This window comes from Neodiprion pinetum, chromosome 1, assembly GCF_021155775.2.
Source record: "Neodiprion pinetum isolate iyNeoPine1 chromosome 1, iyNeoPine1.2, whole genome shotgun sequence".
Taxonomy (NCBI): domain Eukaryota; kingdom Metazoa; phylum Arthropoda; class Insecta; order Hymenoptera; family Diprionidae; genus Neodiprion; species Neodiprion pinetum.
Genome location: NC_060232.1, coordinates 34,100,974 through 34,128,595, shown reverse-complemented (window position 1 = coordinate 34,128,595; position 27,622 = coordinate 34,100,974). Strand labels below are relative to the sequence as shown.

Sequence of the window (27,622 nt, the reverse complement as noted above, 5' to 3'; positions counted from 1 at the left end):
TAATCATTTATCTCAGCCTATTTAAACAACGTAAAATCATACATTGTAATTGGAACATATTGTGTAGTAAGCGATAAAAATTTATGGGCAACATTGCGGTATATTGAATTCCGAGTAAAAGAAATAAATGCTGTATATATTTTTAGCTGAAGTATCATAGATAAATGAATTATCAAGATATCAAATTTTTCAGACATTTCGAGGATCCCGTTCATTCCTTAAAAATAGCTGAGTTAAGGCAGCGCAGATACTTGTGGATCGTGTGCATGTACAGTGTAAAAGATGCGATGTGCATATGTACAGTGTAAATGTAGGAATAATATGAACGCACGAGTAAAAAAAAGAAAAAGATAATACGAGAGAAACTTATATTGCGTATGTGAATATGAATCAGGGTGCTTATGGTGCACACACTTCGTAAACATTTTTAGTTTATATATTTAATTGCGGAGGGATGGTGTTTTTCTGTTTTTACATGTGATTGTTTAGGTACAAACAAAAACGCAGTGTGTGCACTTGCCGCGCCTCTTCTACCTTGTAAAATATCTGTGAATATTATGATTTAGTTTCTTCTTATTGTAAGCTATGATACTGGTATACAAGAGTTTACGTTATTCATGTAGGGAGAATGTACAGGTATCACATTTTTTGTTTTGTGTTTTACTGTAGTTATTGATAATTATATGGATATTAACGATAATAATAACTATGATAAAAAAAAGTTCATCGCGCAATTTATTCATTTAAAATTTTATTATCTCTCCAAATTTTTTCCACAATTTTGGAAAGCAGATCACGAAGTGACCTGAATATATTGTGAAGTATATTATGTTCAAAGATAATTGAATTGAAAAATTTTCACATAGTATGTAGTTTCAAAATAGTTGAATAAAATTCACTTTTCACTCGCATTCCAAAAAAATATGCAATCGATTCAACGTGTTCGGATGATAAAAATATTGAAAATATTGAATAATGTTGAGTTTCGAAGGTTCTTGATAAATATGTACGTAACATCACGTATTTTCGATTCAGGTGGAATTTCATTTACAATATATGTGTGAGTAATAATATTTTAGAGTGTGAAAGCAATTTAAAAAATGACTAAAGTTTGAAAATTGCCCACGCTCTTACAGCGTATTTTGAATCACGCAACGTCTACAGAATGCAGCGCCTCAGCCATAGACTATTCGAGAGATGAGGGAGAGTCACGGGTTGAGTACATATTCAGCCCACGAATCGGCGAGTAGCGCTAGTGTTACGCTTACGTCATCGCTCAGATTCTTGGATGTCGCCATTGATATAGTTAGACAACGATGTCACGGAATAAACATTCATAAGCATATTTATCAATGCTCGATGCTGTCTCGGGTTGATAAGTCGACAGTGAATGAAAATGGCTAATTGTCAGATTTGTTGGTGTAACAGGTGAGGTGCTAATTGTAGTTATAAGCGATACTAGGCTCAGCTATATAATTTCTGAGAAACTTGACTGTCGAAGTTACAGTCGTGGTGGTAAAATAAGAGTGTGTGATGTTAGTTAACGTGTAATAGAACTGTCTCACAGGGAAGAGTGCGATAAGTGGAACAACATCAATGGATAATTCAGTTTTTCCTCATCAGACATAACGATTAAACAGGCGCCGTGTGATCGCGACGTCTCAACCAGGATCCAGTAAATCCGATGTGTATTTTTTTACTGAGTATCAGAAAGATGTTATCGCTGAATATTACCGTGAAATGACACAAAGTGTTGGCTTGAACACATCATCAAAATGTAGACTAGCCCGCCTTATGACCATTCAAAAAACATACGGTTTTCCTTTCATTCTTAAAATTAAATCTCCTTTCATTAATACATTTATACATATAATATTATTATTTCCAATACTTATTTTTAAAGTTGTTCGTTCCTTGGCTGATGAATACTTTAATATCTGTAATGCTCACCTTGCCTTTCGACACAATAAAACTTCACACTAGTACAAATATGAGGTTTGTAAATGATTTTTGTAGTTAAAAGCAGCCGTTACATCTGTCAAAGTTGTTACATGAAGCATGTGACTGTATTTATAAAATGATTTATATACATGTGTATATGTATACAGTATATACAGATACATGCATATATCAATTATTTAACAAACCTTCACCACTGCGTAATATATCCCTTTGTTTCTTCATCGCTTGGAAAAAATCTAACCGTGTCCTTGATTTTCAGGCTGATTCCAGTACGCTTAGCTGCGGCAATATACACATGCTAGGATTTCACGAGTGATTGAGCAATATGGCTTCTGGTACATCTTCCCTGGACAGCGCTGGGAGTAGCGGTCAGTTTTTCAATTTTCTTCTATAAATTACAATTGTTCCTATCAGCATACTGATTTGTTGATCTGATGTCCATATCATACATCCCTGAAAAAATTGAAGCTAAAGATCAGAACCTTGTTTGACTATACACAGCACATTATGATTATCACTAAAAGTTCGATTATAATTCGTGGTTCTTAACAAAAATTTGATCTAACCCAAACTTATAGCAATAATGTATGATTAATTTTTTTATTGAGATGAGTTCAAATGTGTCATTTTATTTCTTTTAAATTCTGTGAAATCCTTCTTTGAAAATTAAAATTACTTAGAATTCGAGTGTGTGTTCAATGAAACATAAACCCATTCCTTATAATTAATGAAATTTCAAGTTAAAATTATGTGCTGGTTAAGAAAGCATGAATAGCAGAATCCCGAAGCGTAACATACCGACTCATCATTGGTGAAAGCGATGAAAAACTAAATACCTTGCGACTGCTACCATAGCGACTAGCTCATTACTTGAGCCCTGCTCCATTTTAGAAATGTAGTTGATTTAACTTTTTATTTTATGATGAACAAATTGCAATGCGTGTGTTTTCGAATTTGTTTGAAGTAACATTGAATTAGTATTATCAGAAGGAAAAAAGATTTGCCGTTTGTGTAGTTAATAACTCAGATGTGTTTTACACCTTTACCTTCAGTCGAGAATAGAGGCATAATTAATGAGAGTGTACGCACATATATCCAGTATAGTCGTTCAGTGTGTTGTGCGATAGAAAAATAAATCACTTGTTTCTTTTGTTCCATAGATGGCGCACTTAACATAGGTAAGCAATATCATTATTAGAAATTTGTTGATACTTGTAAATACAATTTCTCTCATTTCTTAACTATCCATTCGTTCAATGTATCGATAATTGTATATTCCAGGTAAATTGAAAGTGAACGAAACTGACTTGCTTATTATCCAGTTTATCAAAGATTGAATCAATTCGGGAATATCAATGTGTTTCTTAATTATTTTAAAAAGCATGTCACAGAGTTTGTTTTTTTCCTGGTATGTACATGACTAGTATTTTACGTTTTATTGTATTGTTTTTGCTGTACTGCTATGTGTGCTGTTGAATTTGCATTATGTACATGGGTTCAGAGAGGGATAGCGGAGGCTATGGCAGTGTTGGGAGTCCTGTAGGGGGACCCGAGTGTCATAGCGACTACGATGGCTTGCAGGCTCAATGTGATCCAACTATGCACCAACTTCAGCTGCTTAGGCATAAGCACTCCGACACTATTCGACGGTTTGTTTTGTTTGCCTATTCATTTTTATTATTTCCATTGCTAGTATTGTAATTCATTAGAATTACATTGCATTGTTTCTCCTGTATTTTAAAACATTTTGTTTTCATCGATTTTTTGTAATGGATTTCATTGATAAGATAAACGATTATGTGTGGTCTGAAGCATCTGAAAACGCATGGCCTTGATAGCTTTCTTGTTGAGTGCATTGGAAAATGTGCCTTCTCGGTCGAGTCTTTAATTCTTTGATAACTTTTACAAATCACACAATTTGCCATCTGTCATGTCTAGAAATATTTCTGGAATAGATTTATCAGCTTGTCACCATTAACTTGTTATACTGATATTTTACATTATTGCATCAGTCGAGTGATAAATCATTTATTCACAGCTGTGAGCATACTATGAAAGAGTTGGAATATTATCGGGGGCAACATAGGGCAGCTATGAATCAATTGGAAGCAACGGCTCAAGAAAGCTCCACCCTGAGGGGAAAATATAGCGACATGGTAAATGACAAGCAACGTCTCGATCGAGAAGTCCAAGCTTTGCAGAAGGAGGTATCGGAGTTGCGATGCCAAAATCAGGAGGTCTTAGTCACAGATGCGAATAATACTGATGCTATGAATCAACACTACTTATCAGCCCTTAGAAAGTACGAGGCTATCAAAGATGAATATGATTCTCTTAGGAAGAGGTACGATGATCTCATATCGTCACATTCATCTGCCGTTAATAAGGTAAGCTTGTGTATGTTGAATTATGGTAACACTGTTTTCTAATCACTTACAAACGTATCTAATCGTCCTGTAAGTCTGCAAGTTCCTTACACATTGTGGAAATCGTGATTCTTTGATGATTCTGGACAAATGGATCTTTCAGCTTGAATATCTATATATACCTGTGGAAAATTCTACAGGCTAACGCAGAATATTATAATAAAGATTAGAGGATTTTGATTGAACCCTTAGAAATTTGAATACAGTAAATCGTCTCTTATCTGAACAGCTAGTTAACTAACCACAAACACAACATGTATCAACAAAAGACATTGCCATTACTTAGTTCGTGTATTGTACATGATATGCTAGACATCAGGTAAGCTAAAGTTGCTTGATATTTTTTTTTCATCTAGCTGGAATTGGCACAAGAAGGTGCTGCCAGGTTAAAGAAACAATGTGAAGAAATAGCACAGGAGCGGATCAGTGCAGTGAGAGAGCGTAACGGGTTAAAACAGCAGTGTACGGCTGCCATTCGGCAATGGGATATTGCATTGCGAGAACGAAATGAATACAGAGAAGCTTTAGCCAAGATTCAGCAGCAACATGAAGAAGCAGTTAAAGAGATTAACCAGGCTATGGTTGTACGTATGAAGGCTAGCAAGGATATGAAGCGATTAACAGAAGAGAGAAACGCTGCTTTGCAGGAGTACAGTTTAATCATGGGTGAGCGCGATACAGTTCATAAAGAAATGGAGAAACTCGGTGATGATCTTACTCAAGCCTACAACAAAATTACACATTTGGAAAACCAGAATAAGCAGTTTGTTGAAGAAGTAAGTTTGCATTTTTATTCGTTTATAAATTGTTAAGGTATTTGGCACCCATCCGAGTCTTCATGAGGCATTCATGGAATGTAAGACATTAAACTGTGACGTTTGTCTGGCTGAGATCCAATCTGCAAATATTTTTAGTATTTCATTCACGTCAGGATTCGATTTCAGAGATTATTGATAATGATTGATAAAATTCATTCGTTAATTACCAATAAACATTTATTTCTCTGTTAAGTTTTTACAATTCACTAATAGTCCTTTGTAATTCACATTATTTTTAGAAAAAGACACTTTCTTACCAAATCGAAACTCTAAGGAGAGAAATATCATCTGCCTTGCATGATCGTGACGAAGCACTTAAAGAGTGTAATGATCTTCGTCAGAAATTCGGCGATTATTCAGAAGGCTCCAGCAGGGATTATAAACATCGCCTGGAGTCACATTCGTATAACTGTGAGAGAGATAATGCTAACAAAGAAGCAGAGCGCGAAACAAGTACACGTGATTATGCGAAAAGAGAAAAGGAACGAATGGATAATTTGGATCAAGCGAATCTTGAGCTTGACAAGTTACGAAAATCCGTTGATACTTTGCAAGCAGAACTTGAAGAGGCTATTCAAGAAGCTGAGGTTTCTAAACGTAGAAGAGACTGGGCTTTTAGTGAAAGAGATAAGATTGTATTAGAAAGAGAAAGTATTAGAACTTTGTGTGACAGGCTTAGAAAAGAGAGAGATCGTGCTGTTTCTGAACTTGCCAGCGCTCTGCGAGACTCAGACGACATAAAGAAACAACGAAATGAAGCTTCGAAAGAGTTGAAAGATTTGAAAGTGAAAATTGAATCAGGAGATCACGCGTTGCGGTCGACTCAATTTGGTCAGAGTCATGGACATAGTCACGATTCCGCTATTGATGCTGATCTTACTGAATGGGAAACGCTGACAGTTCACCTGGACTTGACAAGGTTGTGTCTCGAGTCAGATCGGGAGCTGGGGTTCTTATTAGTTGGAGGCAGAGATGATCCTCAATATCCAAATGATGGAGGAATTTACGTTGCCCAAGTCACGCAAGGAAGTGTTGCTGATGGTAAACTCAGAGTTAATGATTGTATAATCAGAGTTAACAATGTGGATTGCACGTCAGTTTCAACTAGAATGGTGCTTGAGACACTAAGAACAAGTAGCGTCAGTCCAGCAATATTGACCATTAGGAGGCGTCGTTTAGGAAGGCGTTCACTGCGGACTACTCAGCTTCCTGTGGGATCAGTTCCTCACGGAATAGCACTTGAACTTGGCGTTTATATATCGAAGATCTCTCCTGGTAGTCTGGCTGCTAAGGAAGGAAACCTGGCCGTTGGTGATCGTGTGCTGAATGTAAGAATTTTTAAACTTGGTAATCCTGATTGAGGCTTTGTTTTAATTCTATTGAAAACCATCTAAATCGACCCTAAATAGTTTTTTATGGCACTTTCTGTCGGTGACGTCAATGAAAAACATGATGCATAAGAAATAAATCTTGGAAATATACAATCATTTTAATGCATGTAAATTTTTTCAGATCAATAGTAAGCCAATGGACAGATTAAATTCAGCGCATGAAGCAATGGCAATTTTAAATGACAATTCTACAGACGTGCTGACAATTACGACACTAAAAGGAATACCTTTACCTCCGAGTAACAGTAAATCTATTTCCTCTGACAGTAATTTTAGTCCAGAGAAGCATAAAATGGTAAATAGCTTTTCGCAAACTGAACAGGAGAGGTTAATGTTAAAAACGACTCCTGAAGATTATGATAGACGCTACGTAACATCAAATTTCGGTAGTGTGTATAAAGTGTCAAAATCAACGAATGGAGATAAATCAAGCGGTATTAGCAATGCTTGGGATAATATCAGGGAAAAAATCGATATCGTCAGAGGTCGTAGGCATAGCAAAGATAGGGAAGAAAAAAAGAAGAGACATCGCAATTCTAGTCCAAATACTTTTGAACAGGAACAAGATGCTATAGCAGAGCTTGATTCTGTGATAGAGAGCTATCATAAAAAAGCTAATAATGGTGTTTTAAAACGAAGTAAACGAAGAGGAGAAAAATTAGAAAAAAATGGTGGTACTTGGCCAAAGGCTAGAGGCGGTCCTCAAATACAGAATGGGACAGGTACTATACTCCATCCACGGAAAACCAAAGAAAGGCTTCCATTGAGCGTACTTTTAAATCATCCTCCGAAATATGAGAGCTACAATTATAATCGCAACTCTAATCCCATCCCTGCAGCAACATTTTCAAACGTTAGCAACAGGCATACCGTCTACAAAGCAGTTGAAAGTCCATTACCTAATTTCAGTAAATCTGGTAAGCTTTTCAGTCAGAAATCGTTTTCACCTGCTGTACAGTTCAAGGATATAGATAAGAAGTCTGTAAACGAATTTGAGGTGAATGAAAATCGTTTAAGTGCTGCTCTTGCTCCGTCTGAAACGAGCATCGATTTTTCCGTAAAATCATGCAATATTGGAAAAGAACTGGATTACTATACCAAGAAAAAAGCCCAGAAATATCTAAGCAACGACAATCAGATGGATGCTATGCAACACAATAGAGTACACTCGCAACTTTACAGTCTAGGCTCGGCTTCGTCTGGGCCACGACAGCTAGCGGCTAATTTCTCGTTCCCCCCCTACACTCATTCCCATCCCCATCCTCATCAGCAAAATTCCTTACCTTCCAGGTACCCTTCACCCCCATCTTTACCATCTGCACAGTCCGGAGAGTCTATAGGTCTCCCTGATCCGAGATCGTATTGTTTCGAGCCTCCTTATAGCCCATCAACACAACCGGGGTTTGGGCATTTGCACACCCCATCCATGGATCTGCACTATCACAAGCCTCGTCCTCATCCTATAACCACTACTTACGACGTACCGGCGTATACTCATGGGTACGAAGGAGGAACCTTTCCTCGGAAGAAAGAGAATCAAAGATTTCGCATTCCGTCCAATCCCAGCGTGACATCAAAGAGTAGCGTTGGCAAACTATCTACTGGAAGCATAGAACGAACCTCTGACAGAGGCAGTCCAATGCCTACGTTTCACGTCGAAGTTCTAAGCCCTGGGACAGGAACTACCAGAGGGGATAACAAGCGTGCCAGTATGCCAGAATATTGTTATGCACAACCCAGACCAGCACCAGGAGAATTACGACGTGTTCACATTGATAAATCTGTCGAGCCATTGGGTATTCAAATATCCTGTTTAGAGAGCGGTGGTGTATTTGTGTCAACAGTAAGCGAGCACAGTTTAGCTTCACAAGTTGGACTGCAAATTGGAGACCAGCTGCTGGAGGTCTGTGGCATTAACATGAGGAGCGCTACTTACCAGCTTGCAGCAAATGTATTACGACAGTGTGGTAATTCTATTACTATGCTGGTACAATACAGTCCAGATAGTAAGTATTGCTAAGAAATTGTAGTTGATACACTGAAATCCCACCGTTTTTTCGATTGGGAGATAACCGACTATAGTGGTTGTTTAATTTTTAATCGTTTTTCCGATTGTTTTAGAATACAACGAATTGGAAGGCTCGGCATCTTCTAGTTCTTCGGAAGCTGGTGGAGAAGAAGAAGCGAGTAGAAGTGGTTCACCAACACCTTGTAACAGTCCTGAAGCTTCACGTAAGGTAGCTCAAAGCTTGGATTCATCTGAACCTGAGCGAGATGCTTCATCTTTGAGCGTAATGAGAGGAGACAGAGAAGCTAGAAATTCGGCATCCCTAGATATCAGGAGTACTCAAGACAGAGAACGAGATATCAGAAATTCAGCATCACTTGATATCAATGTGCGGAATCCAGAACTTCGAAATTCTACTGCGCTAGATCTCAGAAATAGTACAGCATTAGATAGCATTAGAAATTCTGCAACAATGGAGACCTTGAGAAGTGGTAACAACACTTTGACTCGCGCGCAAATAAATCAAGCAGTTACGACGTTGCAGCGTCAAAATGCTACTGTCCGAAGTCCGACACAAGATGAGCAAAGTAGACAGAGTCCACCGCCTGGGGAGCCTAGGTATCTCTTCATAGAAACTCGAAAATGTTCTAATCTCGGCATTTCCCTTGTTGGAGGTAACAGCGTTGGTATTTTTGTAAATTCTGTGCAACCTGGGTGTCTGGCGGAAGGTGCTGGGTTGCGAACCGGTGATCGTATTCTTGAATATAATGGAGCTGACCTGCGACAAGCTACTGCCGAACAGGCTGCTTTAGAGCTTGCAAGGCCAGCAGACAAAGTCACGTTAATAGCACAACACTTACCTGATCATTACAAAGAAGTTAAGGACAAGCCAGGTGATAGTTTCTATATACGAGCAATGTTTGACAGAGTGGGAGAGCTCGGTAATAACTTGCAACTGCGATTCAACAAAGATGATGTTCTATATGTCGATAATACGATGTTTAACGGTACACCAGGATATTGGAGAGCTTGGCTAGTAGATCAAGCAGGACGACGCCAACAATGTGGTATTATTCCCAGTAGGTTCAAGTAAGTATAAGACAAATATGTCTTCTAAATTTACATTAAAACCGTACAATTAACTTTGTCTTCAATATTTACCATATTTCTTTGATAGAGTTGAAGAAGAATTATTGTTACGACGATCCTTGGGTGATTTGGAGACAGATGCTGGCAGGCGAGGTACAACTAGTGCTAGACGTAGTTTTTTCCGTCGTAAAAAGCATCAGCGATCGTCTAGCAGAGACAGCAAAGAACTTTCCCAACTTACTGGAGTGAACCTCGGGTGGTATAGCGATAGTGGTACTCTTAACGAAGAAAACATACCAGCCACCTACCAGCGTGTGGAACGACTCGATTGTACGTAGATAGAAATTAATATGTTTAGCTGAAGATTAGACGTTTTAATACTAGGGCTTCGCCAAGAATTTTTAAGTGGTAGATAGTTTAACTTATTACTGACTACTTATTGTAATGTTCTGAGGAAAAATCATAATACCAATCAAAAATATTTTTTTATTTATTTATAAATAGATCCTACTTTGAGACCGGTGTTAATAATCGGCCCATTGAGCGAGTGTGTAGCAACAAAACTCCTGCAAGAGTTTCCTCGAGAGTTTATCAGATGTTTGCCAGAAGCTATGCACTGCTCACAGGTTACATTAGAGCAGCACTTGCGTGATTCACTATACGTTGACTACAGAAAGAAAGGCAGCTATTTTGAGTGCACCACTGTCCAGGCAGTTAAGGAAATTTGTGAAAAGGTAGAATTAAATTTAATTTTATGTGTAGGAAAATTTATTTATGGATGCCATCGAAACCTCTTACGTTAGGAGGTGTTTCACATGCTCAAGTTGTAAATTTTTAACAACAGTTTTAAATTATTAATAATGGTCAATGCTTACGTTACTTTTTACAGAATTCACACTGCATCTTAGATATATCTATTGCTTCTATTGAACGATTACATAGACACCAGATATATCCGATAGTTTTGCTAATCAAGTTTAAGAGCACAAAACAAATAAAGGAAGTTAAGGATTCCAGGTATCCAAGTGATAAAGTTAGTGCAAAGGCGGCTAAAGAGATGTATGAAAATGCTCTCAAACTGGAGGCGGAATATAAACACTATATCTCCGGTGAGTCACCATTCATGTATAGTTAACTAATTCTCATCTGATTTCTATAATTGAGAAATGTATATAATTTATATCAAACATTAATGAGCTGTACGAATCATAGCTGTGATACCAGCTGGCGTAAATGTGGCATACATATGCACGCAAGTGAAGGCAGCAGTGGATGATGAGCAAAGCAAAGCGTTGTGGGTCGCCCGTGGACCACCTTGACAGCAGCGAGGGGGGTCCCATAAGCCACAATGGAAATCGATCTAACTGCTTGACAGGGCTCTCATAAAAAGTATGCAATTACTCTTTTTATTGGCAAATTATTATACATTTTTATTTTTATTAGACTGATTGAAAACAATCGACATATCTACATTATATATATATATATATATATATATGTATATACGTATATATGTGTATATAAACATATATATATATCATATATATACATATAGGTATATGTATGTATAACGGGTGACTAATTATTTGAGCCAGAAATTCCATGATTGAGTTTGTAAAGTGTTGATGTTACCTTTATTCTTACTTTACTTATATTTTACTCTCAAAGCCGAACTCGTGACAAATATCCAATATACTTTTGTATGTCATCTGGAACCCTTCTATGGAAATAACCATAAACATTTTGTTATTCTTTATCGTGTTGTTAGTCGAAGCTATAATGCTCCGTTGGGTTAACAAACTCTATAACATGAAGTAAATTTTTAGCGCCGGTTTCTTTTACCTCCCATTGTTTTTTATTTACGTCATAAATATCTTGACAAATACGATGATTATTAGTTTAGAAATTTAACAATAAAGTAAATTTTAATAAGTGAATAAATATTGGCTTTCAACGAGAAGAAGTAGATATTTGCAAAGCGATTTCCACATTTGAGTCTTATAATGAACTATCCAATGTATGACAGAAACAAAAATCTATGCAGTAAATGTGCCGTATATAATAATAACAACAACAACAATAACAACAACAACAACAATAATAATAATAACAACAACATCAATGATAATGATAATAGCAATAATAGTAGCTGCAATAATACCAATACGATAATAATAATTCTACATTCTGAATTGGAGATACAATTGTAATAGACATGCGCTCGATTGCCCATGCAATCCGTATGATTCTAATTAAATCTAACGGTTGAGCAGAATTTTATGTTTGAATGAGAATTGAGCATCGAATGGGAGACGTGTAATCATTGATAGCATCATTTTCTATTTGAAGTATTAATAACGTTAGATGCTAAAAATACCAGAATAATCCCATCATTTGCTTCATTCTTAAATAAATTGTGATATCAAGTTGTTTTTTGTTATTTAGATATAGGTATGGAAGAGTGTCACGAAACATGGTTCATCATGCTTTAATAAATCGACCACAAAAAGAGGGTAGAAGTAAAAAAATTCGATGTCAACTGTTTGGGTCCATGCATCGAGTAAGATCAAGTTCTGCATTTTGGTTTCGGCTGCTATATGCTAAGCATAATTTTTAAATGAGACACGGTGTTGCCTTGATGTACTGATGTGGAGGTAGGATTAATGCCACCTTGAAGCTCTGGTTGTGACTAGCTATAGGCATTAAATAATTACACGTTCTTATTTTAAAACCTTGGTAGTACCCGGGTAAGTTATTTTCAAACAATAGCTAATCACTTTCTTGGTAATTGACATCTTTGGAATATTTTAAGCTGGCATATGATAATCTTCGATCCACAGTGCATGTAATATCATGTTATAATATGTATAGTACTTGAGGTTATAATATATAATGTAAAAATTAAATCGGCCAAGTATTCGAAAATATACAATAGGTATATACAGAAAGAAATTGAACAATTCATAATTGTTGCTAGATTACATGAACTTAAATTGGAACAGATTATTAATAGCAAATAAAACCAAATGTCTGGTCGTATAGTGTCAATTAAAAAAATTAGAAATTTCTAAGCGCTTAAGTCACAATACACAATGGAATTGGTAGAGAAGGAAATACACAAACAGGAATTAATCTTTATACAGCAGTTCCTGATTCTAATTTGTAAATATAACATGGGAAAATAAGTATTTCTACAAACAAAAAGCAACACAATTAACTTTTAATAATAATTTATAGCAATTACGGTGAGGTGTCGTATTATTTTGTAAGTTGCATAATTCGATGAATTAAATGTTTGGCATAAGGTAGATTTTCCAATTGCTGAAACTTATTTCTCTAAGTTACTCTTTCAATCATTCAAGATAAAATTTGAAATTCAACAATTTCTTCCTGTATAGGCTTTCAACTATTACTTGTCTAATTGAAAATTTCATAGTTTTTATTTATAACTGGTAACCTTGAAAAATGAAAGGCTCAGTAATTGGAAAAGCTACCTTACGTGGCAAATGTGGTATTGAATTGTATAGAAACAGACGATTTTGTAATTATTTAGAAATCACAACGAGATGATTTTCAATGGATTTCATCACTTCTTTTTTTTGGAGTTGAGCTAGTTGTACTGGAAATATTGTCATAAGTTGCTTCATGTTTCAAGTGCAACTAAATATTTTCAAAATTGTATTATTTATTGTACTGAGAACGATATCGAGCTTATTGTACTAACCACATGAAGATCTAAGTGGCACGATCTAGCTTTAACCAATTATTAATTTTTTTTTTATGCCATCCTATGTTCTTGAGCCCGTTAATTATTATTATTAGCTGTGGACTTCTCAAATCGTATGAGTTGAGAATAAGATTTATTCGGTCTCTATTGGTTTTTCGTGATCGTTTTTTTGCTTTTTTGCTTTTACGTTTTCTTGTAAAATTAAGTTTTCTAATCGGACAATATTTAGGCATAAGTTTACGCAGACCAAAAATTACAAGAATATAATAATTAATAAGGGTACGATTAATCTTGTTTCCATTGGCAGTTGGCAATGATTTATAAAGTGATATTTAGTGGAGCCACAATACTACTTTAACGTAGCCAAAATGATCTTAAATAGTGACATTAGGAACAAAGAACAAATTACTGGCATATGTTTTAAATATTATATTTGCTATGTGATTTTACAAAGGCTTGCTTGAATATTTGTCTGTGTTTGAACGAATTTCTGTAATTTTACTACTGGAAAACTGAAGATGATGCAACCAGGTCATTTACTGAATACTGGTCACTACTGGTCATTACTGGCTACTACCGGCCTCAGGTAAAATCGACTGCGTCTGTCGCACTCGTATGTATGAATGATATTTTACCATTTCAGTTGTCAGAAAAATTTCTTCTTAACATTGGTTCGTATGATATTGAGGATCACTGGAAATTCTACAGTATTTAGTAGTTAGTTCTAATACGTCACATTTCAAGCAAGTCCGATACTAAATATAAAAATAAGCAATCGTAAAGTTTAGAAACTTGACAGCTCAATAATAGTGATTGTAATGATACAATCACAGTTTTGCAGATACTGCGTTAACAACATATCATTGTAACAATGTTCACTTATACATATGACACGAATGTTTTAGACAATCTGTATCCAATCATACATTTAGACGTACATACATAAACTACAGTAGACAAAGACATATACATTGAAATAGCGTTAATAGTAATATACCTAATAAAATAATATTACATTCACATAGGTAGTTGCACTTTGCACTCACAATAAGATGACTAGAATTCATTGAAGCATTGCTGGTGATATATTGTAGCTAAAGGGGCTGATGGCATTGACTTTGTCGTAGAAATCTCAAATAGTTCATTAGACTGTCTTTGAATTTCTGTCACTCAAGTCATGCCTGGTCTTGAGTAGTATTCTATTTTTACGAATTTAACATCTCTGTGTTACTTGACTATTACGCAGATACTTTTCTTCTTCCGATAATATTGTCTATGATAATTTCTCTTGTCATCTTCGATTGTTGTAATTATTTCTTGTCCGTTTAATCTTAGATTGCAAATTTTAATACTTTAAACATCGATGCCTAAAGGCAATTAGAATATCGAGATCAATTATTACAAATTAATCACGGGCTAGTAAAAGTTTTATTTTCTATTGTTGGCACATCAATTTTATCAATGAGGGGGAAGCAAAAATATCAAAATTTATTAAACAAATTGTATACCGTTGTAAAATTTTTCATATGTTATTTACTTACGTAACTATTCACAATAACGAGAAAATAATTCAACGAATATTATTTAAAGGTGGTATGTACCGAGTTTTAATTTGGATATCACATTTTTAACCAAGAAATTAGTATTAAATTATGGAATATGCGAAATGGCCGAAAAAAAATGTCCACTTATCACTTACAAAGTCCTCCCATACTTGAATTATAGAAAGGCACGCATGATTTATTAATTTCACATCGAATGTTGATCGGCATGTGGTTTGTGATGTGTCCTTTTTTTTCATTCATAACTTCATTTAAAAGAACTCTTTGATTAAAAGATAAGTCCATACGATTTTTATGTGTTCTACTTGGTGCTTTTGAAATGTTCGTCACCGATTACAATATTCATTATTGTGCCTTGGTACTGATAGTGATGTATAAATCGCCAATCGAATGTATTATAAATAATATATTTTAACTTTTGGTGCCCTGTGATTAATGATATATTGTAGCATTCTGTAATATTTACAATGGTGAAGTGTTTTTAGCTTAAAAAGTTTACAGCAATCTGATTCAATTTCAAAATGCAGAAACTATCAACTCCTGAATATTGAAATGAGCTTCAATCTGATTATTCAGTTTATACCATAAAATTGGCTACATAGCTACTCCACTCAGTGCATTGTACAATTGAATATACTTGTGATAACTAGACAACTTCACTAACATTTTTTGCTAGTTATTTCATCGTGCAATTGATTAGAATGAAGTGTCATTTCATAGCAATAACAGTAGGTTTTACCCGTAAGATTGAGAAGATCAATGAATTAAAGAATGGTATTCTACTGAAAGTGATGGTATTGTTGAATTTGCCAAACGTATGATTCATTCGCAAAGCGTTTCAAAGAAAAAAGAACTGGCTGCTCAAGTATAGCACTGTCTAGAGTAGTATATATACGATCTTCTTACTCAAAAAGTGAGCCAATGTTGTTCAGCAGTCACTAATATTGTTGTGTTCCTATAATGTGCTCTTCTTGTAATTTGTATACATAATACACATAATATTCAATTAGGCTGTCTCAGTGCATTCATAATAATATATTATATTATCCGAACATGGGTGATATGTTTGTGGAGCAATTATATGATATAGATTAGAGCAGTCCACTTTTCACTGCAATGCGATTCAATGTGAATTAATTAAATCTTACTATATTATATACCACACTATATGCTAAGAGACTATGAGAGAATTTGAGATGAATTTTTCGACATTTTTTCCTGCAATGGTTTTGATACCAAATGTTTTAGCACGTATTTATAAATATTTATATTTATACACAGCTTCTTTACATAATATATATTTGACATTGATTCTTATACAGTAGTTGTAGGTAATGTTGTTGAATATGGAGGTTGTTTTTGAGCAATTTCTGCTCTAACTGGATGCCCAATAAAAATACTAACGTTTAACGTTTATCATTGTTTAATTTGTTTTTTTTTTACAATGCAGCATTTATAACTCGTCTAATGAAATTAAATACAATGAAAATTACAAATAAATCATTATGTAACAAATGGCGGATACTCGCTGGCCAATGTTCAAACATATAGAATATTAATATCAGGTAAAATCTGCATTTTTATTTTTCATTGATAAAGCGACGACTATGAGCCGTTTGTATTTCGGTACCTTATAACATACGGAATTTGAATCTATGGTGATTTTTTTTTTTTTTGTAAAAAATTCAAATATTTGAAAATTTATGGAATACTGTTATGACAATAGGCAGCTTTAGTTCGTAATATTATTGTTATTATATATTATCCATTAAGTTAAGGAATATGGTGTATATATATTCATAATTTAAACAATAAAATCAAAGTAATGAATTAACAAGAAATGGATTAACGATTACAATCATGAGCATTTTCAAATACGCACATAGTTTCTGATTTGCCAATTGGTGTTGTAATCGCATGTCTAATGGTATAAGGTTTTGAGCGCTATCACACGCTGTTCATGGGAATGGTGGAAAAAAAAACACATTCGAATTTTTGCTACTGAAATCGCATTATTAGTGCTTACGGTCTTTTGTCGTTAGACATGCGATGTCAAATCAAATTCGAACATCTCTTTTCTTATCCATTTCATTTCTATCGTGATAGTAAACTATTACTTTATTTTGTTCGTCGCACACATTGGATAAAATGCATGAATTCCCATATTATGTATTAAGTTTTATACAGGGTAAGTTCGTTCTTTTACGAAAAACCAAACTTCTTTTCTCCCTTCTACTTTTTGGACGGTTATGCTTTTGTCAGTTTTTACTGAAATTACGTCAGTTTTATGACAGATCGATGAAGAATATAAAAATCATTTCACTCGCACAAAGTGACCTGAGTACTTTTCAACCAGTTACAATGTAGTACTGTATATAATTGTAAGTTATAATAACATACGTATGTCAACGTATCTTAAATAAAATGTATCTTGATAATAGGCAAGCAAGATAAATCGTACAATATAAAAATGAAAGCTTTATAATAAGTTATAATTATGAGTAGGTGTAGTCACGGGCAGTAGTGAGTAGACAACCTGAGTTTGGTCGATTCTTGCTGAATTCAGGTATGTGTGTAGTGATTGTCAAGTAACACTGTGTCCACTACTCATGATTACACATATTCAACAAAAACGTACACATAGTAAAGAATCTTAAGAATGTGTTTCACTTTTTTTATTAATTGTTTCAATAACCTGTCGTAAGTATATTATTCACATTCAATCGTCAGTATAGTATGAAAAATATAAGTATCGTGCTACGATTTTAAGAATTACCATAAAATGAAAATTTGTGTGTTTACAAGTGACATATTATTCCGTTCTTCATTTGAACAGTGATAAACTGATGTTGGGCTTCGATCACAACTCTCAATCGCTCATTTGGAATTCAGCACTCCGAAAACTGAACATAAATCCAAACTTAATCACAGTGACAGACACTCAGCGTGTTGCTAAATTCAACGTAATATCTACGTATAATAAATACTCTAGATAATTTGACCTCGACATCAGACAATTAATACTATATATTTAAAAACTTTGTGGTGTATTCCGAATAATTCTCCAACCGGTGTTCCGTAGGCTGTATTTTGACCACCGATCTGTCCTCAGTGCGTGTACCATTGGGACGGCATTTGATTTTTGGTTTTACGTCGAGGTTTTTGCGCCCTTGGCGAACGAGACGTGACTCGAAATTCAACCGGTAAATCATAACATCGACAGACGCAACAACTTGGAAACTTGAACCAGTCGCTGAAGATGCCTCGGCACTCATTATTCGGATCATAGGCCAGCAGTCTGTGAAGTCTGAACTGCTGTTCACATCTACACCCATCCCGGCAGTGCATCTGCTTGTTCTCGTTCCTAATCAATGGATTTTACTCGATATCAACACTAATATATTGCGATTATAACATAATGGTGACGGAAAATTTTACTCACGTGCATTTCTCCCAATGTACGTACTGCTCGAACGGATAAAGGTTTAGCAGGGCGAGTACCTCGCCACGAGTGTTATTCGCCCAGAAAGGTGCGACGACTTCTTCTTTTACCGGACACGCGTTTCTGAAGAAAAATGATATTGAGGAAAATTAAAACTGAGACAAAATCATACAATTTATCAAGTATTCCATCCCGTACAACGTGAAAGAGCCCTTACACTCCTCTTGGTCTCAGGATCGGCGGAGCTTGATCTTTCGCAGCGACGTCCTGGAACAGTTGTCCTCCCGCATTTGGCGAAGCAGTTCCCGGCCTCACTTCCGGTGGTCTGTACTCTGGCCTCGGTCTAAAGTGCTGCTCTGTGGCAGCAAATAGCTGCTCGATACCTGGACCTTTGTTCGGATTGTTTCTGGCCGGTTCGTCACCGAGTTCGACGTCTAGGGGGTCCACCATTACAGTTGTTGGTAAGTCCGTAGTTACTTCCATTTCAGAAGTCATACGTTCCGTCGTCGTTTTGACAGTTTCGGGCAGATCTGTGAGATTTTCCGATTTTACGTCTAGATTGTCCGGCTGTTTGTCCGGAATTTCATTGATACTCAGATTTTGCACGTTAGCAATCTGAGCCAAAGTTACTACCGGTGTTGTAGTTTTTTCTACGATCGTCGCATTCTGTTGATCTGTAGAATTGTTGATAGTTTCTTCTTCGGTTTTAGTAACCGGTGTCTTTGTTGTTGAGTCGCTCGTCGTTAACTTTGCTGTCGTCCTGGTACTGGTAGGCCGGAATTGAGGTCGTGAATAATCTCCCAATTTTGGGAACTTGCTGAATCTTCTTCTACCACTAGAGTCGTCAAAAGCTCTGCTTGTAAAGCTTCTATCTTCAAACTCCGCGGCGCTCTCTTGATCCTCATCTTCAAACTCTTCATAGTCGTCTTCGTCCTCAAAGTATCTGCAGCGTTACGAGAAAAAGATATAAAAATTTGTTTTCAACTTCAGCCGATACTTCTGTAGATCAAATTAAAAACCTGAACTCAGTTGTACTTATAAATGACTCCAAAAATCTTACGTGGAATCATCGACTGGCTGAAAAAATTCGTCGTCGATATCAGCCTCGGTGACATCGTTATTATCTATCTCTGCTCTTAGGACGCTGATGTGTCGCTCATCTCCGTACATACGTCGCATCAGTCCTTGATTTTCTTGCACGAAACGACGCACCGCGTGCCTAAATCCCGTATAATTAATATTCAGTGTGAAAATCAGGGTAAAGATGGACTTTGAAAAAAATTGGACAAAAATTGGCAATTGCAGTCCTTCAAATTTCATTTTACAATTCAACTGAACTAACCATGGGTATGCACTGCCAGGAACGGTGCACCAGTTCTGGTGTCTGAAGTCACAGGGAAGATTTTCAAATCGTGCTCTTGCCGATCTTGAGTAGGGTCTACTACAGGCTGAGGAAGCATCATATCCAAAGTTTCCCGAACTGCCACCTCTGAAGCTTTGACATCTACTCAACTGCAATTTAAGAACCTGAAAAGCCAAGACCCTAGAGATATACACAGTACAGGTACAGCACGTCATTCCGACAGCTTACTCCATTACGGCAAGTAAAAATTATAATTTATTGTATTATTACTATTCATTATATTACAGGGATACAAGGTATTGAATAACTGGAGTTTCAATCCCATTGGTACCTATTTCGAGTCTATTCGAGTACTGCAATATTGGAGTTTTGAACGTAGATATGTAGTTCTTAGTATCGGAGGTCAGTACAATTGTGAAGCCCGCGGTAGGAAAAGTTAATACTTGATTTGTGGATGATAATATTCTGTACCAATACTCCACCAGTAATTCATACTACTGATGCGTGGTAGCGATGAGATTTGAAGGGTTTATTTCTGTATAATGTTCCGTGGTATTTTAGTTGACTTTGAACCACCAGGGTATAACGGATACGACCGCCAATGAGATATAAGCACGCAAGCAGGAGTACTCCATATTCTTACGATTAGAATACAGTTACATTCTTCAGCAGCCGAATAATAAAGATGTGAAAGTTCGCGACGGACGATCGGATGCGTTTGCTTCGACGTATTGTTGTTCCTAGCATATCGAAGACTTCAGTGAAAGTACCTTCATAATCGGTAACTCGTATGGTTCATGTTTCGCGACAGCTTTCAAATTTGCACAAACATACATAAAACCGGATGACCTACTTTTTGCAGACAGGTAATCGCTTCACCATCCGTGTTTACGACTCTTCGCACAAGTTCAAGGTGATTTAGGTATATACACCCGTAGTTCCAGATATATAAATACACATATGTATACGCATGTACGCACATCTACACACACGCACACAGAGTCATATATATATATATATATATATATATATATATATATATATATATATATATATATATATGACTGTGTGTGTGTATATTTGCAATCACTGATTGGTGATCAGCTAAGTTGGCTCTGCGGAGAAATCGTACCGCTTGCTGGATGCCCCGTTATGCTTTTAATTTGATAGATTAACCGTTAACAATTGGACCAATCGGTTTACATGCTTGGGTTGCCGCAAGCAAATATTGAAATCAGGCAGCCCTTCATTATTTGACGATGTCTAGAAAAGTTTTCGATAATATTCCAAGTACGAATAGTTATACATAGTGGTTGGTGATGTTACTGCCTTTTACGTCGTCTTGCGTGTGTGCGATACATGTATGGTTGTCGTTATAGTGCAGTGGGTCGTTGAGCACAGAGGCCAGATATATAATATCTGTACCAATTTCAATTTCGCGGGCAATTGGATAAAGGTGGGCAAGCGATCATTATTGGAACCTTAATTTGTCAGGTGTGTCCTACTCGAGGCGTGATTGAACTTGGAAAAAACTTTCAATGTCAATATAGCGCATAGAATAGGAGGAAGCTAGGTATCTTTGTTGTGGATTCTCCGGACAGTCTTACGTACAATTCTATTCGTTGATATCAAAATAACTAGATATAGTAACATGGAAATAGACTCGACTTAACCGTGTCAGCGTAACTTGTCTTTGGAAATATGTTACTACATTACTAATTCGAATTTAAGATTGATTGAATAAATGTAACATTTTCTATCCAATTTATGAATGGTTGAAAAGTTTAATTGATGTAATATGTTTGTTGTTTACTGAAAAGTTGACAGTGACACGAGAATTATAGTTGTGACAATTGGATTGTTCAGAAAATGATAATTTATTTTATGCGTAACAATTACTAAACGTAACTATGCGTACAGCACTGAATACTGTGCAATTAATCGCCGTGCATCGTCAGATTTTTTTTTCTCTTACAAATTAATTGGAATCCATCTAAAGTCGGTGCGTGATACCAGCGGCTCTCCAGTTTTGCATACAATGATCAGTGGCATGATTTAAAATTTTTCACGTGTACGTACGCATGCAAGCGCGCACACCAGGTCGATGACCGGTAGGCGGGACCTTTCACATGCACCATAGGTGTACTCTTTCATCACTGCTTCAATTGTTATGGAACAGTAATGAATGACCTGACCTTTCGCAAACTGCTCTTGACGAGTAGTCCTTAACCTTGTTCGAGATTCTCGATAATAATGACGATTGCGCCATCGTACAGTAAATCTTGTATTTTTCTTGCGACAACCAAAATTCCGGACAACATGAAAGGACGCGTGAATATTATTAGTGCAGATTTTATGGACGTGTACAATTGTCATCATGGATGATTCAGGGTGGACAGGATGCGCAACCCACAAGGTGCGTTCCATCGAAATCATTTGGTAATCTCTGAAATTACGCTGAAATTGGTAGTATGAAAATAAAATTCTGCATTAGTAATCATCAAGGTAATCACTGCTAGTCACGAGAAATCACTTAGGATTACAGGAATCTCTTTGTAATCTGAAGAAATTACGTGAAATCTTGACAATCATGAGAAATCACGTCATTATGGTAAAATTTATTTCTGAAGTAAAGTGAAGTTTATATCTCTCGTAATCACTCTATAAAATGTAAGTAATCACGAAATACGTAAAAACGGTCTCAATTTTTTCTCCGGTGAAACACCCCTTGGCAGCCCGCGTAAAAAAATACCTCGTTTCAAACAATTGAAATCAAACGCGGATGTTTCCGATGATCTTCGTCCTGACCGTCCAGGACCCGGAGACCAATTACGGTGTTATTTCATTCCCAGCAGATTACGCTTGTTACTGAATGTTATTTGACGATTCTTACGAGGCCCTAAGTGGTTGGACAAGGATCTCGTGGATTTATATTACGCCCTTCACGTTCAGTAAAATATAGACTCTATAGGGGTATGGAACAATAGCGGATATCAGGGATGTGGCTGTGATTTTTAGATTTCGCTCAGTTACCCGTAAGAGAAATAGCTCTAACCGATTTCCGTGAGGATTTTAACAGCCGTAGTATATATATATATATGTATATATATATATATATATGTATGTATATATGTACATCTATCGTCAGACCTTATACTACGGTTGCATTAGTAAGGATTTTTGCCGTGCGATACGGACGTGAGTTACACTGTATTTGAATATGTGAGTAATACATGTGGATTCGAAGCTACATCTCTTTACAATAAATCTGTAAACTTCAAAAATGAAATATAAATAGCGTCACACCGTTTATCAGAATGCCTGTAGAGATTTTTATTCGGTCCCCGTTTATAATTACTGATAACTTTACGGTTTCGGTGGAATCTGTGATTACGAATTAGGTCAAAGTAATTAAACTAGAAATCCGATTTAGAGACACACTCCGTAGACGGATGGCGCAGAAATTCGTTAAACGTCGTGTGAACTCACCGAAAATACAAGCAAAATGAAAATCCTCATAGTTTCAGCGGTCCGGTACAGACAAGGCGTGTAAATCCGAAAATCAGTGTCACTGGTTCACTCTAGTCACCGCAATAGTAAATGGAACACTAGAGGCACCTGTCTAGCCTCGCTTGATCCAGCACCACTCTATCACCCACTGTAAAAGTACACCACATTAGCCACAATCGGTTTGCCTCCGTGGGGTTGGTGCTGTACTGTCGTTGCCCTGCACGACGGACGGCTACATGTCAGGCATGCCGGACTGGACGGGTAGCTCTTCTGCAGTCAAGGGGGCTCTGATTACTGGCTGTCATCGGTACCGGGGTACCCATCGAAGTTCGAAGGAAAAAGTGTGTACTCCGATCCTCGGAGTGAAACAGCAAATACGGCTGGTCGGTCGGCCAGGGAGAGAGGTGCGACGACGGCCTTAAGAGTAGGTCAGCCTGGTGATACCGTTAGTGCGCTGCCACTGATGTGTGTCACGGTGTCCCTACCGAGAGTTCGAGTACGACGCGCTTACAAAAAACTGGCTTCCGACGCCCAAACGGTCGTAACTGGTTGAATTAAATCGTAACTGTGACACTCGGATTTCCCTGTTACCATAAATATACCTCGAAAGCTCGCGTGCGTCGGAAGGTACGATTAAGGATCCTTTGTTGAACAAATTCGCGAAGCAGGACGTGGTTCGTCACAGCGAGGTAGATGTTGAACTCTTTAGCGCACTGTCTGCTCTTCGTACTAAAAAATACCCCATTGCAGGTGGATTCGTGATAGGAGGAGTTTCACCTTGCGTAACGAAGCCATGACCGTGACCAGAGGAAATGTCCTTGTAATCTGTGACATGTGAATCACTTGATAATTGTGTTTACGATTATACATATACTTTCAAACTTTCAACTTATTGCAAGTGCGATGTTACGCTTGTTGCTATTTTGCATTATACCGTTCGAAGTAAAATTTTCGGACTTCGGTATTGGCCATGAAATTCGCTGAAGATAGAACTTGTGTAGATATTGCATTTACCGTTATAGAAGTTACATTACACGGCTAACTATAAATACAATCGGGCACGGGCTGCAAATCCCGCCCACACTTTATGCGAGACTATTAAGCGCCGTAGGCATTTAAGATCCCATCAATGTTCATTCTCAAGTCTTCGTTAATCTGATTTATTTCAAGCAATTTCTCTCAGACCACGTGCAGATGCAAGGATACACATTTACCGTTTCTAGAAGCATTACCTACAGCGAATACGTTTAAATATGTTTTTACGAACAGGAATCATTTTTCAATCATGAATTGCAGTAGGAGGTGAAACATGTTGCTTTATCTGTAGGATGATTTTTTTTTTCGCTAGTTCAATACTCGAATACACTGACGATCTGCTGATATATGCCGAAGACGGCTTACGTGCTGTGAAATACTAAACAGGTTTTTGGCCCCAGCTTCACTACAGATCTCTTGAGCGAAGTATCTGTACGGAATCATGTGAATCACAAGTCAAAATTCTTGTTGCAGATGGTTGTACATGCAATATAATAACATCATGTATGTGAGATATGTGATTGCGTATGATCTGCAATATCGTGTATGTTTTAGTATATAAGGCGGTTTTACGATCTTTCAGCTGGATAATATCTCTTCTCGTATTGCAGGCTTAGCAACAGAACCAGCTGCATCCGTGTAGGGTATGACTTTTTAATGGGAAGCCGGTGGCTCGGTAACTACGGGGATGCACGTTCAATCAGGCCCACAACTGCAGGCGTACTAACACGTTTTCATGAGTACCTAACTTGAATAGGTGTTCTTTGAAGCGGAAGTCAAGCAACACTTTCACCTCGAAGGTGGTCAGGCAGAAGGCTGTCTGATTAGGGATTAGGAGCAATGTACCCAAGAAAAACACGTTGGTCACAGTGACGTCAAACCAACGTCTACTCGATGGTTCAAAACGAACAGCGAAATCACATACTAAACGTATATGAATTTGAAATGTATTTTTGCTCATATGATTCCGTTTTAGCATTACCATGCAGCTGATCTTTCAGAATTGAATAAATTTACCTTAAATGTAATTTTGGGAAACTACGTATGATCAGGGGATTGATTTCGTATTTTCAGCGTTGCTTTTTCTCAGAATTTGACTATTGTTTGAAAAATCAGCATGTAGTTTCGCTCTAAATTTTTGTTTGCAGAAAAAAAAAGTACGAAAACTAGAAGATACCTTTGATAAACCCTACAAAACTTGCATGGCTGCACGTGACATATTTTATGGAAATTCGTAGCCATAATATTCAAACATGTAACGCCATTTTGATTTCGGTACCGTAGACGTAGAATTAATGCCAATTTAACCAGTATGGAAAAAACACGTAAGGCGCCAATGTGCTCATATGAGAAGAAAGCGAGTTCGAGGAACGCTGCGGCGAGGACGAACTTGAAAGATATTGACGTTTTTAAGGAGATACGTTCCGGCGGTGATCTCCCGTGCTTATAATACTTTCTTATACGTCTCCAGAGATTTACAGCAGCCACTCACTAGCAGCGGATCTGATAGGTTCGTGACCCACCAGCCCACTTATTGAGCCTGGAAAAAGTCTAAAGCCTGGAACTTGAAAGAAGTAATAAAAATCTAAACTACAGGTAAATTATAGTTCCACCCAGGCCTAGGGTCTGACCTCTTTTCGCCATTTCCAATTATTACATGCTATGAGTGTATCAAAATAGCAAATATCATTTTTGTAGTATATTTCTTCCAGCTTCCAGAATGAATAATTTTTGAATATGTTCTGTCACCGGCAGGAAAGAAAATCTGCAGAAATCTAACCTGTTCGAAAAATCAAGTAGTAATTAATTAATAATATTCTTCACTGTGATCGAATTCAATTGGAAAACAGCGTCCGTCGCTTTTATTTAAAATTATTGTACTTCATTCACCTGAGGAGTAATCGAAGTTTAATATATCGATATTAATAGATGACTGCCGAAGTAACACTTCAAGCAGATACGATAGGTGGATTTTTTTTAGAACAAACGTTGTGTGTATTTGTCGGTTAATATAAAAGAGTTTATCGTTTACCAAATCGATGAAGATTGGTGAATTTTCTGTGAGAAGTGCGTGAATTCAAGACGATCGTGGATAATATGTCCAGTAATCATGAAATGATAGATTGTACTTGTGGCGTCGACTGCAAAGGGATCAACGCATACATAAAAATCTATTACGGTCCTTACGTTTCTTGGGGAATTCTTCGGCATCGAACCCACCGCCTGAAGCATCTCGTGGGTAGTAATCAAACCTGCGATACATGAAATTTCAATTACATACTTAAAAATTTATTTATTATTGATTTGAAAACTTAGTCTGCTCATTTGCTGCGGAGCTAATACGAGTTACATAATGCTTAAAGACCATTTGCTACAAGCTTAACCAAAAATATAAACGAATGTGAAGCAAATTGACGATAAATAGTTGTGTATATGGAAATATTTACTTGTAAAGTTGAAATTCGGTAATTATTTTCAGACATCTTGCAGAAAATGGGTCACACCGTTGAACTAATACCAACAAAACTATGGGATCGCGTAGAAATCAACATTTGCGGAAGGATAATACATCGAATGAAATTAACGGACTTGAAAATAAACCCGAGAAGTATAGAAGATGATACGTTTGGTCATCACGCAATTAACGCTGTCGTGCAGGCTCTGACGAGAATAACAAATGCACAACTTCGAAAGGATCTGACTTATGAGAGGATATTATGAAGTGAAATAAAACAATAATTTTTCTTAAGGTTTGACTGATTTCTACCCGTTATGTAACTCTCACATGCTAAGATAGTCTATATTGTGTTAGTGAAAAGTCAGGCTGTCACGTTTTTCAGTCGGTAGACCACATTTTTCAGAATGAGAAAAACATCTTATTGCCTCAGAATAAATTTTCAAGAATCATTTGTCCACCAATTGGGCCTCATGGAATTGGAAACAGTCATCTAGTGCATAATAGGACCATCAGTTGTGAAACTACGAAGAAAATGCAACTGAATCTTATCTTTTTCGGCTGTAACATTGGACCCATTGCTCTTAGCTAGTTCTAATTGACCGTGAGCGTAATCAGATTCTCCAGTCGTAATTGACGAAATCACACCGGGGTGGGGCATCAGAGAATTGATTCCAATATTATTCGGAATCGTCAAAATTTTCAGAGAAATCCGAAGGCCAGCCTTCATTCGGAATGCGCGCATTCGACCCTCTCGTAAAATTACGTCGATATAGTGCGCCAAAGAATTGATTCCAGCACTTTTGAAAATCGCGAAAATTTTCGCCAAAAATA

The 27,622-nt window shown here is 36.7% G+C and overlaps 2 protein-coding genes and 1 long non-coding RNA gene across 8 annotated transcripts; 2 read left to right on the top strand and 1 right to left on the bottom strand.

Moving 5' to 3' along the window:
- The first annotated feature begins 1,014 nt into the window (after window positions 1–1,014).
- On the top strand, window positions 1,015–16,950 carry Dlg5 (Discs large 5). 6 transcript variants are annotated; one of them, XM_069136238.1, is made up of 15 exons: window positions 1,015–1,428; window positions 1,904–1,995; window positions 2,222–2,330; window positions 3,123–3,140; window positions 3,464–3,611; window positions 4,001–4,349; window positions 4,745–5,164; window positions 5,446–6,534; window positions 6,719–8,603; window positions 8,719–9,694; window positions 9,783–10,024; window positions 10,199–10,428; window positions 10,584–10,803; window positions 10,907–11,083; window positions 12,140–16,950. In XM_069136238.1, the coding sequence occupies exons 3-14, from the start codon at window positions 2,288–2,290 to the stop codon at window positions 11,011–11,013; spliced, it is 5,727 nt and encodes a 1,908-aa protein (XP_068992339.1). In that variant the 5' UTR covers window positions 1,015–1,428; window positions 1,904–1,995; window positions 2,222–2,287; the 3' UTR covers window positions 11,014–11,083; window positions 12,140–16,950. The 6 variants fall into 6 exon arrangements, with proteins under 6 accessions (XP_068992339.1, XP_068992333.1, XP_068992338.1 ...); XM_069136232.1 differs by lacking the exon at window positions 1,904–1,995; XM_069136237.1 differs by lacking the exon at window positions 1,904–1,995 and having other exon boundaries at window positions 1,015–1,675.
- Window positions 16,599–23,683, bottom strand: spz4 (Spaetzle domain-containing protein 4). Its single transcript, XM_046632611.2, has 6 exons — window positions 23,278–23,683; window positions 19,768–19,952; window positions 19,486–19,644; window positions 18,643–19,368; window positions 18,426–18,548; window positions 16,599–18,347 (listed from the first exon to the last, which is right to left on the bottom strand). Exons 1-6 carry the CDS (start codon window positions 23,305–23,307, stop codon window positions 18,092–18,094), a joined length of 1,479 nt encoding a protein of 492 aa, XP_046488567.1. The 5' UTR covers window positions 23,308–23,683; the 3' UTR covers window positions 16,599–18,091.
- Window positions 19,777–27,162, top strand: LOC124222044 (uncharacterized). The gene is made up of 3 exons (XR_011177194.1): window positions 19,777–20,025; window positions 24,945–25,929; window positions 26,813–27,162. It is a non-coding gene; the product is annotated as an uncharacterized lncRNA (long non-coding RNA).
- Window positions 27,163–27,622: the final 460 nt, after the last annotated feature.